Source organism: Canis lupus, chromosome 8, assembly GCF_011100685.1.
Source record: "Canis lupus familiaris isolate Mischka breed German Shepherd chromosome 8, alternate assembly UU_Cfam_GSD_1.0, whole genome shotgun sequence".
Lineage (NCBI taxonomy): Eukaryota > Metazoa > Chordata > Mammalia > Carnivora > Canidae > Canis > Canis lupus.
Genome location: NC_049229.1, coordinates 51,668,360 through 51,686,846, shown reverse-complemented (window position 1 = coordinate 51,686,846; position 18,487 = coordinate 51,668,360). Strand labels below are relative to the sequence as shown.

The 18,487-nt window shown below is 42.3% G+C and overlaps 1 protein-coding gene across 23 annotated transcripts in view; it reads right to left on the bottom strand.

The window, feature by feature from the left end:
* Positions 1–18,487, bottom strand: part of NRXN3 (neurexin 3) — a 1,532,396-nt gene that overhangs the window by 1,012,487 nt on the left and 501,422 nt on the right. For all 23 annotated transcript variants that reach the window (XR_005363605.1, XR_005363606.1, XM_038545444.1 and 20 more), the window contains 2 exons: positions 13,848–14,286; positions 9,348–9,731 (listed from right to left, as the gene is read on the bottom strand). Coding sequence is in view for 21 of the 23 variants with exons in the window: in XM_038545444.1 (XP_038401372.1) it covers positions 9,348–9,731; positions 13,848–14,286 (823 nt within the window). In the remaining 2 variants the exon portion in view is untranslated. The remainder of the gene's footprint in view (positions 1–9,347; positions 9,732–13,847; positions 14,287–18,487) is intronic.

Below are 18,487 nucleotides of genomic sequence, written 5' to 3'. Positions count from 1 at the left end.
TTTGTAACCACATTACACACTTTGACTCTATAACAGAGGCTCCCAACAAGCAAATTAAGCCACTGCAGATACTCTCAGTGGTAAATATGGAAACCGAGGCAGAGAGAGTTAGTCACATATGTTTAGAGTGGGACCAGCACATGTAGGTGACTCCAAACTATATCCTCCCCACTCCTCCCAAGAATCTCCAACTAATTTAAGATAGATGAGTAGAACAGGGAAGAAACAGTAGTTTCTCTGGTCAAATCCTTGTCCTTATCCAGTCTTGGCCACTCTTTAGCTGTTGTACAATTAAGTTCCATTGACAATGCCCCTTAAATATCTATTGGATGTGTCCCCAAAACTCAACCTCCATTCTCTCTACCTCACTTAGGGCTCTTAATTCTTATTCCTGAGTTAATGAAAATACAAACAGAACTAATATAAATGGCCACCATGTCCCTGCATTTGACAGGACCACAGCCCACAGCAGGCATGAAATGTTCTAAACAGCTGTCACGTGCTGCCCCAAAGTTCTGACCCTCACATTCTCCAGCTGAACACAGGCCTAGCTGTAGGTTTTTCAAAGATGTAAAAAGTCATCAGCCTGTCCTTCAGAGATCCTTGAGTTTCAAGACTCCAAAACAGCTAGAATCTTCTCTAACTCTTCAAAGTTACAGGAGTCTCTGTGATCAGGCTCCTGTCTCCCACATCCCATCCTATTATCACACTGCTAAAAAATGGCATGCCTTCTATAAGATAAGGTCCAAATTTGTTGGGAGAGAAAACAAGGTGCTTCACAACTTGTGCCACCCCTCCAGCCACACCTTCTAAAATGTCCTCTCAAATTCTTTTCACTCCCCATGGATTCCATCCATGAGGAAAGCTTCCTTTTTACTAAAGTCATCTTTGCATATCTGCTCTCTCTGCCTGGAATACTTTCACCTGCCTGGCCTCCCTGAAAGAGTCCTGCTACGCTACCAAGCCTCAGCTCCAGTGTCACCCAATTTGTGATGTTGCATTTATGTTCCACCTTCTTCAGATATCAGAATTTATTGGTATGTTTATGAAGAAGGACACAATTAATGCTTTTGTATCCTGAAGGCTCAATGCAGCCTCTGGCACATAATGCTCAATAGGTGCTTTGGAATGAATGAATCAAGCCCTTAATTTCTTCATCCAGAAAATGAGGATAATAATATGCAACCTGCAGAGAAGATGTGAGGGTTAAATGGCCCAGTGTATATTAAGAACTTAACATAGAGCAGGCACATAATTTCTCTCAATAAATAGTAGATCTCTTAACTTTCCTTTCCTCTAATCCAGACTGGAGCAAGGAAGGATTCATCTACCTGTGAAAAGACACACAAAGCCAGAGACACTAGAAAAGGCTGTGATAATCCCATTGTGTGCATTTTAAAGCATTTGTTTCTCATAATTCAGCAGCATCTCAATTTATTGCATCCATAATGGGCAGATGTCGGCTGGCAGTTAAGAAGCTTTTAGCAAAGGCAGTAATAAAGGTACAGAGCAGCAATATAAATGGCCACCATGTCCCTGCATTTGACAGGACCACAGCCCACAGCAGGCATGAAATGTTCTAAACAGCTGTCACGTGCTGCCCCAAAGTTCTGACCCTCACATTCTCCAGCTGAACACAGGCCTAGCTGTAGGTTTTTCAAAGATGTAAAAAGTCATCAGCCTGTCCTTCAGAGATCCTTGAGTTTCAAGACTCCAAAACAGCTAGAATCTTCTCTAACTCTTCAAAGTTACAGGAATCTCTGTGATCAGGAGTATCTTGAACCCTAACCTGGTGAAACAACACTTAGGTAGGGCTCAGGGACTATGGGACAATTTCCCGAGATCATACAATCTTGAGCCTGTAGGAAGGGGAACTCAGAAAACAAAAAGAGGAAAAAGAAAGGGCTAAATCTTCTTGCTGCTATGGTGGCCACTAGAGATACAGCTGTTTGACCCAAGCACCAACAAATAAGGTGAGGACATGCTGGTTGAAGTTGATGAATGGTATTATTTCTTTAAAAGTCCCTTTCTCTGATGCATGTCATTATCCATCAAAAGGGTAAAAACTTTACTGAAAAGATGATAGTCTTTTAACGTTCTTAACAAATCCAAGGTTCTATTCATGAATCTATCAATTAAAACTTATGTATCAGGGGCCTGAAGTATTCCCGGCACACCAAGATATTAATTTTCATAGATGAAGGAATCGGAGTACTTCACTGCAGTGCTGATATAACTAAACCAGTCTCCTAATTCAGACATCTGCAGCCTGTAAAGAACAAGGACTTGCATTCCTACCCTGCCCTTCACTCACCTTTACCCCTCTCCTCAGGATAAGGAAAGACACTGCCAAGCAGATGACATTTGAGAATCATAGAGTTTTAGAATTGAAAGGGCCCTGAGAGAGCATGAAACTCAACTGCCTCATTTTATTTTTGCAGAACAGAGAAGCCAGAATATCCAAGTAAGAATCTCAAGGTCACATATCGAAATAAAGGGTATCCCTGGGTAATGGGGGTGGATCCTCAATGGCACTGGAACCTATAAAAGAGCCCAGCACTATTGTATTTGACCTTGGAAGCCGGGGTTTCTTTTATTCCTACACCAGTGAGTCAATCTGAGTAGACCCCAGTGGATTCAGAACCGGTTACAAAGTGATATATTGTGCTAAACATATTTTGATTTCTAATTGCTATCTCTTTCTTCCTTATGATTGTGCCCTGAATTACTACCTATAGAAGAATGAATTATAATTTGCAGACTACATCTCCATCACCTTCACTAGACTTTGAGTTCATCAAGAACAGAAACGATGTCTTTTATAAATTTGCAGCCTCACAACTTAGCTTGGCACACCTGGTACAGAGAAAAGATAGATACCTACTTGTCAAATCGCTATGATAATGTTGAAGGTATTTCCAAAGGCAAATGAATCATAGCTTCATTTCCTACAATTTGGGGAAACTAAAGCTACTTATGGTAGAAATGTGTTGAATATGTAAACATTTTAATAATACAACTTTAATACTCTAAAAAAGGCACAAAATAATTTTGAACTTTCCATAATCATATGACATGCTATCTAGTTGTCTCTAAAAAAGATATCAGAGTAGACTGACTTAAGATGATCATGGTAGAGATGGAGAGAGGTGAATAAATGGGAATGGAACTTAATAAGGAGTTAACAGGAAGTTGCTGAGAGAGATTTAATGAGATGGGAGAAAAATCAATGAGAATGCCAAAGATAATGGTATGCCATTTACTGAAATGGGAAAAACTAAAAAAAAAAAAAAAAAAAAAACAAAAACTAAAAAAAAAAAAAAAAGTTACCTAACAGAATCTAAATGGATATCTCAAGTAGACAACTGGATATGGAAATATGGGATTGCAGGGAATTCCAGGCTAGATATCATGGATTTGGGAGTTACTAACATATAAATGACCTTCAACACCATGGCATTGGATAAGGACACCAAGGGGAGTGTGCAGACTAACAGGAGACCCAGGACTGAGGATTGGGGCCTTCCAACATTTAATGACCACATAGTATGTGTACAGAACAGTACTCAAGACTAGGGGGCAATAGAGGCATTTAATGCATTGTTTTTCCCTCAAGGGCCTTACAACCTAACCTGTCTCAGAGGTTGGGATGGAAAGGCTGTTCAATGTAATAGAAAGTGCAATAGATTAAGAGTCAGGAATCATGAATTTTAATCATTCTACAACTACTCCAAATTAAAGTGATGTTTCCAATGCCTCACCTACTGAAACAAGGATTAGGTACAGAAAACTTCAACAGTACCTACCAACTCTACTATTTCTGATGCCATAATTTCCTTGTGGCATCCAAATGACACATTCCTGTCTCATTGAAAGGTGGCATAAGGTTCCTAGCCAGAAGGTGCTGCTGCTATGCCAGGAGCACATAGCAGCATTCAGAGGGTTGACTGAAAGGGAAGTCCCTGAGCTGGAAGGGGAGCAGCTGCTGTCTGCACTCTTTTCCTATTGGAACAAGAGTCACTTGAGAAAACTCAAAATATCTGTATTCTTGGTTTTCAGCTGGTGTTTATATCAAATGAATGGAATCCCAGGAACCAGTGAGAAGAGCAGATTTACCCTCTCATCACATTCTCTTGGTTGTGCAAAATTAATATTCTCAAAGGCACCCAGTTTCCACAATTCCAGGAAATATTTTCCTTTATCAGATGGAAACAGTTCCACATGGCTGGATATCTATAACAGGATATGGCCTTATTGGTCAGGCTATGCTGAGCTTAGCCAAGAAAGAGCACTAAGAAAATGATTCAGTAACATTTTATTTACACACACACACACACACACACACACACACGTATGTGCACATCTGGATGATCCTTCATATGTATGCTGGGTGACCACCCATCTGGACAGAGCTGATTCATGGAAGGAAAGACAGACAAACAAAATTGGGCCAGTTTCTTTTTTTTGCAAAAATGTAACTGCTAGATAGAAAAATTCAGAATCTGGAGGTCAGGAGAGATGAATCACTTCAATTGCAGTGCCTTGGGATTCCCAGAGCTCTCCTGCTTCCCTTTTAAAAATGTACTTAGTGAATCTTCATTTGATCAGTACTTTTCTAGGTAATCATTCAGTAAATCCCCTTCCTTGACTCTATTAGGCACAGTCAATTCTGTAGCTTGCAACCAAAAGGACCTTACCCAGAAAATATTAGTGTCCCCATTTTAAAGATAAGAAACCTGAGGCTTAAAAGAAATAAGAGAGAAATCGGTTGTACATCACCTGGCTAGTAAGTGTCAGAACCAGCACAGAAAACAGGTCTATCTGACCCTAAAATTCATACCAATAACCATGAGGCCACCCCAACTGTAAGTATTGTACTGTAGGTCATTGTTCTTGCCATAGGAATGGACTTGTGCTGAATCCTACTTTCTTGCCTGCTAAATAAAAGATGGCATACATTCAATAAAAGCCATCCAGGAGAGAGGATAGAATCTTCAGTGGCCTCATTAAATTGAAGCTTGATGGTCCACAAACAAATCAAATCATAGTCTTGGCTATTGATGCTTGGCTCCCACCAATAGAACGAAAAAGTCTGGCCAAACTGACAAGAAGGTGCCTTGGTTGTTCCATGTCAACTGATCTTAAGACAGACAAGCTAAAATGCCTCCTCTGTACAATAGGACTTCACAATAGGAGGGCAAATGGTCTTCCATCAGACCAAACTGTAGTATTTCAACCAAACTGAATGGCATTAAACAGCTAAAATGGGCCTTTGCTTTTTAGGCCATGGAGACAGACATCTCCCACATCACTATGAATAAAAAATCCAAAATAGCTACAGCTGAACAATTGGGATGCAAAAATATATCTACATCTTCTTAGAATAGTATCAGATCATCCTGAAACAATCTAAATGCAACATCCAGCCAGTTATTAAATGTCAGGTTTTACCATTGCTATCTTCACAGGCAGTAGAAGTACTCTCATGAGGGTACAAGTAAGAGTCAACCATTTTTACTATAAGAGAAAGACACTCCTGCAAATTAACTTTAATCTCATATATTCATATATTTCCTAGGTCCCTTGCATTATTCCGTTGTGTCTGGTAGACAGATTTGATCTGGGAGTTGCCCCAAAGACTGATCTTGGTCACTTTGCTTGAGTTCTTGTACTCTTTTGATCTGGTATGTTACCTGGGCTATCCCCAACTCTACTTCCTCTGAATACCAGTTTTAGCATCCCGCCTATGCTTTCTTTGTTTTATATAAACAAATGCTTCTCTAATCCTACCATTCTTGTTGTGGGACCAGGGATACCAAGGGACCAACCCCACTACAAAGTCCAAGTATAAGACATAGGTTGGGCTGGATGGGACACACTACCTTAGAAATTGTCTTAATCTTATTGCATTTAGTGCAAATGATCATTTCTAAGTTTAGGGTTAATATTTATAGAACAAAATCAGAGAAAATAGTAAACTGAGTGCCCAGGTTGATGGGGTTATGGTGGATGGAGCAGCATTCCTGGATCCCAAGGGGATCATGCTCCTTACATAAAGGATTTTAACAAATATTTTTCCTTCACCATTCTTTAAAAGTCCTTTCCTTCACCATTCTTTAAAAGTCCCTTTAAAAGGTCAGAGGTAGAGAGAGGTCAGAGTTTTGCTAGAAATAGGAGACAAGACAACCCAAGAAACCTCAAGTCCCCTGTCCCAACCATTATTCCCCTACATAGATATGGGTTCTCCCATTTGTTTGCCCTACTGTTCCCCTATAGATATATACCACATGTTAGCACATTTCCTGTTGTTTTCCTGGAAGGACTATACATTCCTTCATCAAAATGCATTGGTTTAGCATTTCCAGCATCTAACACAGTGCCTGTAACATACTAGGGTTTCAATAAATGCCTGCATCATGTACAAAAAAATGAATAAAAGATACCCAAAGTATCTCCACTGAGAAATCAGTTTCCATAAAGAAAAACAATGTCATTGGGAAACTCTCTTTTCTCTGCTAGTAAGTGGAGTCCTATCATTTTTACACTCCAGTGATTCATTCTGAACATGGTGTCAGAAACAATACAGAGCCAAAAAACAATTAGCAGGGGAACAAAACAATCAGTTGAACCGTCTGGGATTTGAGTGATGTATAGATCAAATGTCTTAAATTTGCTATGTTCCTTCTCATTTGGCCAGAATGGATGAGTTGGCTGCACTGTACTAGGAATAATTGTCCCTCATATATCCCCAATCAGCTGCCTTTTAATGACCAGTCAGAAGTGACAACATAAAAGGTGCAGTGACTTTCAGTGTACTTGGCAAATCTTGGACCAACTCCCATTGATCTGCCCTTGGACTAGGTGAGCTCAGAGACACCGTGCACAGATGGCTAACAGTCATTGCTGCCTATCTTCAGAGTCTCAAGGCCTATGAGTCAGGAAGAGACCCAAGGGGAAGAAGTGAGAGGGTTGATGTGATCTTTGGTTCTTATACTACTTCAAAGGTAGTGGAAGATCTATAAAGTATGGCTTACACCAAAACTGTTTCTCTCATCTCAGAGGTCAAAGGCTCTATTTCCTCAAACCAGTACCAGGGTAGTCTACCCTACAAAGACATTTGGAAAAAGTCTAGAAGCTTGACAGACTAACCAGCTCCATGTGGCCCACTTGTGTTCCAGATGGCTACTTCCTCACCTTAGCTCCTATTCTGCAGCTTTGAAAATTCAGTGACTCTGAATTTACATTCCATGAGCTCCAAGAAAGTTCTATGTTCCTCCTTCGCCCCAATGTTCTGTGCTCTGTTTTTGATCCAGCTGTAAAAAAGCTCTGCAGTTCTCCTGAAACACCCCTTAACTAATTATACATTTGATCTCACAAAAACCAATCCTTGAAAACATCTTTGCTTGGTCATCCGGCCACTGTTCCTGGCTTGTTTCAGGACTCCTCCTCATCCTCAGACTTCTCATATTGGATAATTCTGGCCACTGGTAGTCTTTTAGGGATAAGATCTTGCAGGTCCTTCCTCAAGAAAGTATTTTCTTCCTTGAATCTCCATGTCCTTCCGGTCTGGTCCACCAACAGTGCTCATGCTGCTGCCTTGTATCATTTTATTACTGTTCATGCTCCTGCCTTGCATGCATTTTATTACTGACGTCTCAACCCCTCAGATAAAGAAATGATAGACTTCTTGAGAGCAAGAATTATGTCTGTTGCATATTCAGTATCTTTAAAGCCCTACAGCTATGCCCTCAGCAAACACTTGATATCTATGTAAATTATCCTGTCATATAAAATAGAGGCTGACAACCTATGGACAGCCAGCTTGAAGTCTGTAAACTTGGCATATAAAAGACTAAACCAACCTGGAATTGGACATAGCTTATAGACCAGAATCTTTCTGTCTTGATGCTACTTTTTTTACCTTTATGTCTGCCTTTCACCCAAACTGTAAATTCAGTGCTGTTGTAAGATGCTAGTGCAGTGAATGGAAAGGCCAGCATCCTGACCTGTTCACTCCCCTCCACCCTTAGCCACCTCTCATGCCCTTCCCCCCACCTTACACCACACTAGAGTTCTTTCTGGACTTCATTCAGTTCCCCAACTGTGCCATGGTTTCTTATCTCTCTGTCCCTTGACACATTCTTTCTTTTCTAAGACACATCCTTTCCTCCAACTTCTTTGCCAAACTAATTCCTACTTCTGTTTCAAGACTCAGATTGCATATTCCTGGTAGCAGCTTTCTATGAACCTCTACAGTATATGGAGTCCCCCTTCAGAGGCCCCCCAAACTTGTTTTCCCTCTAATGATGTTTATGACAATAACTAAAACTGTAGCAATCACTAACATTTATTGAGTTGTTGTCTGGGAACCTACTAACTCCTTACATCATCACCAATTCCTTCTGAGGTAGGTACCTGATTATCCCTATTTTACAGATGAGGAAATCAAGTGAGGGTAATCAAGATATTGATTATCTTGATAAAGGTCACATCACTCCTTAAGGGTCAGATTTCTCAAGCAGCCTAGCTCCAGAGTTCATATTCTTAACCAATACATCACACTGCCTCTTAAAAACCTCATCATGTTTGTAATTATTTATTTAATGACTAAATATTCCACCAGGCAACAGCTCCATAAGAACATGCCTGAGTCTACCTTGTATATTTTCATTTTTTTAAAAGATTTTATTTATTTATTTGTCAGAGAGAGAGAGAGAGAGCACAAGCAGCAGGAGCAGCAGGCAGGAGAGGAAAAAGCAGGCTCCCCTCTGAGCAGGGAACCTGATATGGGGCTTGATCCCAGGACCCCAGGATCATGAGCTCAGCTGAAGGCAGACATTTAAGCGACTGACCTACCCAGGCAGCCCAAGTCCTGTATTTTAAAAGCCTAATCCAAGAGCTAGCATATAGAAAGCTCCAAACAGCCTGAGTTAAATGAATAAATGAAAACAACCAGTTTGTTAGCCCACACAGAAACCCAAAAGGGAAGTATTCACCCACTCTGGATGGACAATGTATCATACTTGATTGAAAAAGTATCATGATCTTGGTAATATTTATCCTAAAGGTAATATTCTATATTATATATCCTAAAGGTAATATATATATGTATATATATAATATCCCTAAGGGTAATATCCTAAAGTTTGCCCTTTCTGGGATCCAATCCTGGTAAAACAAATTCATGCATCCGGAACCAGAAAGGGTATAATCTGGAAAGCAGGGAGCAGAAGGAAATGTTTCTGTAGAAGAGAGAAAGCAGGGGTATAGGTCTATGTAGGGGACACAGCTATCACACAGCACGCACCCCCAGGGACTCTGCATGCCACCCACGGGGGCCAGCTCACCCCTCTCACAGGTCCTTCCCCAGTGCCCGGTGCCTGTGCAGTCACAGATGAAGCGGTTCCAGCCGTCCTTGCACACAGCGTTGTTCTTGCAGGGGTAGCTGTCGCACTGCTTGGCGCTCATCCGTGAACAGGAGGACTTGACGCCTGCTGCGTTCTGCATCTCCGCCAGCTGCCGGATGTTCTTGCTGCGCCCGTCGATGAACAGGTCACGGATGCAGCCCACGTAGCCGTAGTTGAGCATGGCAGTCCAGAGCTCTGTGGGGAGGATGAGGCCAGCTCGGTTCTCAGGCAGCCCGCCCAGGTACATGTCCCCCTCCAGGTCCAGGATCTCGCTCTCCCCGCTGGCGGTGAATGGCGTGCGCCTGCTGTTCACTGATATGGTACCTGGGAGGGAAGGATGGAAGCAGAGTGAGCGCACAGCCCTCATCACAGGTGAGGCTGCCAGTTGATGAACCAAATGAGGTGAGTTCAGAGACTAGTGGTGCCTGGTCAGGTGAGAACAATGCAAGCAGGGGAGTCAAACGCTTCAAGACAGTAGAAAGGAAAATGTTAGGCCATCTGGTTCCAGTCCTTGCGGGTAAGACACTCTCACTGATAGGAGGATCCAGGACCATCTCAGTGAACCAACACCTAATGTGATATCTGTTCTCTACAGAGTCTCGGCTGGAAGGTCATGTACCAAACAGCTTGAGAGCAGCATAGGTGCTGCCTGTGTTTAATAAATCTTGGCTCTACCAGGTCCTAGCTATGTAGCCCTGAAGAACTGATTGCACCTGCCAGGGCCCCAATGTCCTCATCTGGAAATGGGAAGATAGCTGTCCCCACTTCATGGACTGGTGTGATAATTAAATAACTTCACATATATAAAGTGCTCCTCGGGGTTTGGGACAGAGTAAGGGCTCTGCTTGCTTGGGTCTTCATCATTCACATCACACCCAAAAGAGTGGAACCCCCCTCCCCCCACCGCCGCTGCCATGCACTAATACCTTCTACGCTGGCATTAGCTACTACCAGCCCTCCCAGTGAATATCTGGAGCATTGCCTTGGAAAATTTATAGAACATGTTTGTTTATTCATTTAACAAATATATACTGCACACCCATTGTATTTCTGGTATGCTTGTAGACAGAGATGAGCTTGACAGGTACGCCTCTGCTCTTGTGGCACTGATACTCCAGAGCAGAGAGGCAGAAAACAAACAAATGACTCAATAAATAAGAGAAATTAAGTATTGGTAGGCACTAGGAAAAGAGTAAAATTGGGTGCTGTGGCAGCAACCTGTGGGCTCTACTTTAGAATGTACTGTCCGTGAAGGCCTCTCCAGGTAGGTGACAGGTATGCTAAAACCACAATGTTGTAAAGGACCCAATCATGCCAAGTCAGGGGGAAGAATATGCCAGGTAGGGGGAATGGCACCTATAAAGGTCCTGGGGTAATGGGTGGTGGGCACTGAGGGGGGCACTTGATGGGATGAGCACTGAGTGTTATTCTGTATGTTGGCAAATTGAACACCAATAAAAAATAAATTTATTATTTAAAAAAAAGGGGTCCTGGGGTGAGCCAGAGTGTGGCTAGAGTGGGCAGGCAAGAGGGACAGGCAGGAGACGGGATCAGAAAGGCAGACCAAGCTCAGCAGAGCCTGGTAGAGTCATGGACCCATCAATGAGACTGTGCAAACCTAGAGTCTGGCCTGGGAACTTGGGACTGGGATGCTAGTCTTAAATGGCCTTCTGACCCTAGGCCAACCCCTGAGCCACTTTACAGTCCATTTTGTTAAGCTATAAAATCAAGGAAACTGTAAAACCAAGGCGATATCTAAACATCATGCTAGAAATTTTAAAATTTATTTAGTATTCCTAAAGTGCTTTATTGGTACCAAGATACCTTGGTCTTGCCATCCATCAGGCAGCCTTCACTTCTGCCTAAGTCTCAATCCCCTGGGCTATGGAAGGGATGGCCTGAAGGGCCAAGAGGATCAAATAGGATCAAGAGTGTGAAGTACACTCTAAATTACAAAGCCAGCATTAGGGGCCTCTGGGCAGGTTATGCCAGCAACATGCTTCCCCTACTCTAGCCTTGAAGTTTTCCCCTAGAGAAACCAGCTTTGCATTTTTGGTTTTCAAATGTTAGAAACCTACATGACAATAATTATGTCCTGGTCACCATTTTAAGTGACCAGCATAGTATGTGCTTTTCTGGACTTGATCCTCAGAACAGTCTTGGGAGGGAGGGAGGTAACAGGTGTGCTATTTCACAAATGAGGAAGCTGAGGTTTGTGTCTCCTTTTCTCTTGCACTGCTTGCTTTCTCTACCCTCCACAGGCCCACAGAGCTGCTTGATCCCCAACCTGGAGGAGCAGCTATTGCCACATAAGGATAACACCAGGGAGGATTTCAATGTTGGAGCCATAAATACATCTCAAGGGAAATCTGTCCTCGGAGTGTGTGATCACAACTGTTTTGCATGTACTTAGTCAAGTTTCAAGAATCAGTTCCCCAACTGGGGGAGTGATCACCATACTTCTCCCATGTCATTCTTCAGGATGAGGAGGGAAGGAGGAACCATATTTGCATATGCAGATGTTTATATAACTATCCATTTCTGGTACAGGTTCAGAACCAAAACACACCACAAAATACCCTCATGAAGAAATGAAGTTTAACGAATCATATTAAAATTTATTATGCTGCTTTCATGGGACAATTATTTGTTTACTCAGGAAATTACAATAAGCTCTGATCAAATTTATCAGGATTGGCCAAAGCTATAGATCCCAAAGATGAAATTCAAGGCTTCTGAAATCCAGACATACCTGTCAAAGATGGGTCCACTGATGGTTCTAACAAACAATTGCCCCACTTGAAAAAGCAATAGGTGCTGAGAATAAACAGAAGTAAACATACAGCAATTCCATGAGCTCTAGGCTGCCTGGGACAGATAGGTGACCTTTAAGCTGCATCAGATCTAGGTTAGCCGATCGTGACACCCGTCAACCATAATGGAACTCCAGAGACCCAGAACACATGGTCCTCACACCAACAGAAGTGTTCCCCTTATAATTTTAGGATAGCTTTCTGACTGCCCCTGCTGACATTATATGGGTAAATTTAGAAAGAGAAAGAAAAAAATTTGGCCTCCAGAGAATTTAGGTTTTTTGTGTCTTTTTCTGTTAAAAAAGCAAAAACTGTTCATTCTTACTCAACAAGCACATTTAGTTTGAAGCCTCTTGGTTCTGATTAGATTTTAGACGATCAATAAAGCATCCTGCTGGGCACTAAACCATCCAGGGCTGCAATCTGCCACCCGTCTGCCCTCTCCACAGAACCCATCCAGCTCCTCCTAAAGGCAACATTGCTCATCTCTGTCATCCCTCTGGCTGTGGAATTATGCAGAAAAGTCATCCCCTGAAAACTGAGCCATTCCTGGCTGCAGCCTTTTGAGGGAACCTATTGCTTTCTATTATTGGCCAACTGCGCCTACACGAAAATGTCCAAGTGAAAGACTTTTTGTGTTTCCCAGGAAAGAGAATCCTTTAAAATACAGCAAATACAACCAAGACCCTTCTTCTTGAGTATAACACCACCTAAATGGAGAATCAGGAAATTGGAAATCCAAATACTCTAGTTATCACTCCAGGTGAAATGTCCTTCCTGATGGCACAGAATGTGACCTTCATTGCCACATGGTCCAGAGAAAGCTAGGCAGACTGTTCAGGCATTCAAAAGCTCCAGACTCTATTTGTGTGTGTGGTTTCTCTCTCTCCCTCTCTCTCTCTTTCCCTCTCTCTCTCTCTGTTACTATTCCACAGTAGCTATGTACTGCCTGGGGCTAGCTTGTTTGATCTGTGGCTGCAGAAACAAACAAAGCCATTTAAACCAAATGTAAAAGGTTATGAAGAGGAAGGGAGAGTTAGTGAGGTCTGAGCAAAGAGTGAAATATAGGTTCTCACAGCAAAGGAAGGCTTTAAATTGAACATGACTTCAGGAAAAATCAATTTGCCTTTTCCTTTCTTGTCATAATTTCTCCCTGCAACATGACTCTTGCCAATTATTGAAGGGTGTAGCATTGCATAAACTCTTACATAGTGAAGCTTATCCTACAGAGTAATCACAGCATCTGTGATGTCACCATTGGGTTTCCACGGTGATGAGAAAAAAGAGAAGAGGAAAAGGAGGGAAAAAATAATCACACCAGTGACATGACAGCCTCTCTGGTAGCAGTGGAAATTCTACTTGTAAAACCACACTTGGTTCCAGGGCCTTGGAGCTGTTACTGAGATAGCTGTGTCGCGAGTCATGAGAGGAGGACCCCATAAACGATTGACAAGACAAATATCTTGTTCAGAAACATAATCTTACAACAACCATTAAAGAGAACAGCAAAGAGTCAAACATGCATGCAAGTGCCAACACTAAAATAAGAAAAATATAAAGCTGGGAAACAGACTGAAAGGCTGCAGCTTTCCTCTCTCTTCTCAATCACAGCCGTGCCTTTTCCTACCTGATCTGCCATCTCGCTGAATGTCCACATGGTACCATTCCCCATCATTGGCTTTCTTCTGAGTGGCCTTCACTTTGATGGTGCCTGAGCCCATGTCAAGCAGTAGGTACAAGTTGCCATCGAGGAGTTCTACAGCAAAGAAATCCACCTTGGTGTTCTTCTGGCTCCGAGCATCCTTCCTCTCTTGGGGCTTGCCATGAGTGAATAGGATCAGGCCATTGGGCTCAGTGGTGCGGAAGTCAAAGGAGATGGAACCCATGCGTTTGGTGTTCCACTTGGGCAAACTGATATATGCCTCTGGGGTCTCGAAGTTGATGGGGTCCAGGGTGGCCACATTCTCACACTTGAATACAACTTCACCATAGATTTTCATCTTGGTATCCCCGATCCGGGCCAGGCGAGACAGCTCCAGACGGATGTCATTATTCTTATAAACAACCTGTCAAAAGCCAAACAAGTGCCATATGAATCAATCTTGAAAGCAGTTACCAGTCATTGCTCACTGGGCACCCGGGAAAAAGGCCCAAGCAGAAGCTTCAGGACACAATATATCTGAAACAATATGAGAAACGTGAGATACAGCATTTGAAACAGCATCTGAAGAGACCTCTGGGGTGCACATAAGCCCTGAATAAGCCCCACATTTCTATTTTATACCTTTTATGTTGTCTCCTTCTAGCCAATTTTTTGTGTTGTCAGAGAGTTATACAATATCAGCTTGCAAGTAAAAATCAAGAGAGACTGAGTTGCACAAATACTAACATTTAAATACAAAGATATTTAGTGAAGTGTTCTTAGTAAAAGACCGGAAACAACCTAAATGACCATCAATAACAGACCATCAATAACACATCCTTATGGCAGATAGTTACCCAGTCCTTAAGAACAAGGTAGTGCTCTGGTTTTGACATGGATGCTCTCCAAGAAATATTGTTAAGTGAAACTAGCAAGAAGCATTAAAGTATGCACTAGCTATTTTTGTGTTCAGTATTTGTGTGTGTCTTTTTGGAGGGCATTTACGTTATATGTATATATGCTCGTAAATGCACAAAACGTCTTCAGAAGGAAACACGGGAAACTATAAAACTGTCACCAGGGAGTGGATCTGTCAAATTAATATTCAAGAATGGGAGGAAGACTGACTTTTCACAGTACCCTGTTGTATTGTTTGATTTTTTTTTCCTTGCTGTGCACATGTATCACTTAAAGAAAATGATGCAGTGTTGAGAGTCAGTAGGGAAAGAGATCTATGTTTTCCACACATTGTGGGTGCCCTCTATATATATGGTGGGAGAATAAAACACTCAAAAAAAAAAAACTATTATGACTTTCAAAACCTGGTGTAATCCACGTAAAAGCAGGGATTAATGATATTCCCCAAAATTAGAATTTCAAAGAGGTTTTACTGTTACTAGAACTGAATTTTGATTTCAGTGCCCTGGGATGGGTCTCCATCCTCTGACATCTAAGTAACATCACATCTTTCAAATAAACAGGAAAAAAATGAAAGGGAAAGGGGCTAACATTATAGTATTCAATATGGCAATGATTTTGTTATGTGGTTTACATTATCTTATTCAAATCTAAATCAGTATCAGGATTTAGGCTCAAGTCCTACATCCACTACCTAGGAGCTGTGTGACTTTGACAGAGTTGTTTAACTTATCCGGGTCTCTCTTCTCCTTTAAAAACGGGAACACAGGAGTAAACTACTTTGCAAGGATGAAATGAATTAAAACATGTCAACCACTGGGGATCCCTGGGTGGTGCAGCGGTTTGGCGCCTGCCTTTGGCCCAGGGCGCGATCCTAGAGATCTGGGATCGAATCCCACGTCAGGCTCCCGGTGCATGGAGCCTGCTTCTCCCTCTGCCTGTGTCTCTGCCTCTCTCTCTCTCACTGTGTGCCTATCATGAATAAATAAAAAAAAAATTTAAAAAAAAATATATTTAAAAAAAAAAAACATGTCAACCACTGAGAATGGCGCAGAGTAAGGCAAAGAAATCTCAGCCACTTTGGGGAGAGTCATTGTAGCTGTTATGTTAGTCTCATTTCATCCTTCCTATGGTCCCCCAAAAGGGTCATATGATTATCTCCATTTTCAGCAAAATAACAAAACTTAAATACTAAAATAAGTCTTACAATCCATCTCAGTGATAAAAGGTAACTGGATGGATCATTCCAGTGCATATTATTTAATCCCTAACATCCAGCTATAGAATTTTTTCCCTTCTCTTCCCCATCACCAGGAGAGAATAGAGCAGAACTATTGGCCTTTTAATAGATAACTAATGACAAAGAATTGAAAATGCCTCACCTACTATATGACCTTGATAATAGGCCTACCCACAATCAGTAATGCCGAAAATAATGATACTAGTATTTACTGAGCACCTACTACCAGACACCATGCTAAAGATCTAAAGCCTACTATCCCATTAGAACCTGACAACGTCCATTTGAGACACCTACCATCATTCCCCCCTTTTAAAAATGGAGAAACAAATGTGGAAAGTAGTTAAGGATCCAGTTCACAGTCACAACAACTGATAACTGGCAGAGCAGGCCTTGAACCCAAGGAGTTGGACTCTCATGTCCACGTGCTTTACCACTGTGGAAACTCTGAGGGAGGTCCTACTAAGCAGCATCTGTGAAGCTCATCTTTCACATTACATAGAAAATCGTGCAAGTTCAGCTCCCGAATTCTTCATCTCAGCACTATTGGACTAATGGTGTGAAAGGGGAAGTACTGAAAGATACTTAGGCAATCCATCACTCCAGTGAACCAGAAAAGAAACAAAGTTTAATGACTGGCAACTTCTCTTTGCTAACCCCACAATTGTGCCCTGGTATGGGAGATCTCTTTGTCATAAACAAACTTTGACTTTCTCTGTATATGGTTAAATGCCTATGACTAGAACTGCTTATTAGGATTTTTTTTAAAAGATTTATTTATTTATTCAGAGAGAGAGAGAGAGAGGCAGAGGGAGAAGCAGGCTCCATGCAGGAAGCCTGACGTGGGACTCGATCCCAGGTCTCCAGGATTACACCCCCGGCTGCAGGCGGCGCTAAATGGGGGCTGCCCTGCTTATTAGGATTAATCATTAATGTATAACAATAGCTCATCCCAGGGGAGCAAACTGAGGCTTGGTTCCACTGAATAATAAATGGATAAAAAAAACTCAGGCATCCTTACAGGAGGCAGAAGAGAAAAAAGAAAAAGCCATTTAAAGGGATGCAGGGTAGGGGCCCTTAAGTGGCTTAGTCGGTTATGCATCTGACTCTTGAGCTTAGCTGAGGTCATGATCTTAGGGTCATGAGATAGAGGCTGGAGTCAGGCTCCACACTCAGCAGGGAGTCTACCTGAAATTCTCTCTCTGCCTCAGCCAGTGCTCAATCTCTGTCTCTCTCTCTCAAAATAAATACATACCACCTTTAAAAAAAAAAACAAACAAACAACAACAAAAAAAAAAAAAACAAAGGGATACAAGGTACTATGAAGAAAGGCTCTTCTGTGAGAAAGGTACACAGCTGAGACTGGGACCCAAGGTGAATAACTATGATGCAGATTCCTAGAGAGGCACATGGGAGAATCAGGGCCACAAGCTGGCCAAAGATAACCAGACTTCTCTCAACAGCTATTTGGAGGTGAGTTCTCTATCTACTCCATGGCCTGGAAATGAAATGAGGCCAGAGACCCTGCCAGGCCTCCTTACAAGGCAAGTTAGTATCTAGTACAGTGTTCTCTGTAAAGCCAAACTTTCAGCTAAAGGAAAGTCCCCAACTGATGACTGAACTAGGAAGAGATGTGGCATCAAGTGACAGAGAGAAGCCCTGGCTGACAAGCTGCCCCAACAAGGACCAATTAAAGACAAATGGAAGTAGTTCCCCATGAGGGAACATGTCACACAGATAGAGAGGCAGAGACAGAGTCACAAAGAATGATGAGCTGGCCTGACTATCCCCCACACAGCCTTGTAAGGCTGCCATTTGGACTAGTAGCTCAGGCCTAGGGGGCCAGGGAGTAAAACCATTGAGGACACAGTCTCAGATTTAAGACAGACTCTCTCAGAAAAACTGTACTTCTACACCTCCATAATCCCTGATACAGAAACACACAGAAGCCATATCAGAAATGAAGCAAGATATGAGAACAGGAACAATACAACAAAAATAGTTTCTGTCTATTGAGCATCTACTATATGTCAGAAAGTACGCAAGTGAATCGGGAACACTAGCCACATTTTACAGAAAGGAGATAGATACTTGCCCAAGATCATACAGCTCATTCAGGTCATAACTGGAACTTGAATTCAGATCTCTCTGACTGCACTGGGGCAGGGCCATGCTCTAGTGATGTCAGTTTCTAGGCTCTCCTGTGGCCCATGCTTACACATAAAGCAAGAACCCCTTAGTCAAACATAAAACCACACCCAGCCCCATCCTGACATGCAAAGCCCTTCATGCTTGGTATGTCCCATTCTTCCCCACTCAGGAGTCACCTCAGAGGCTTCTGTCCGAGCTCAAGTGTGGGGGCATCTGCATCTTTACTCACCACATTTCCCAGACTACCATGCTTTATTTTCTTCTCCCGGTGCTCCTTTACCAGGACCTACATCCAAATCTACTCCAGACCCTCTCT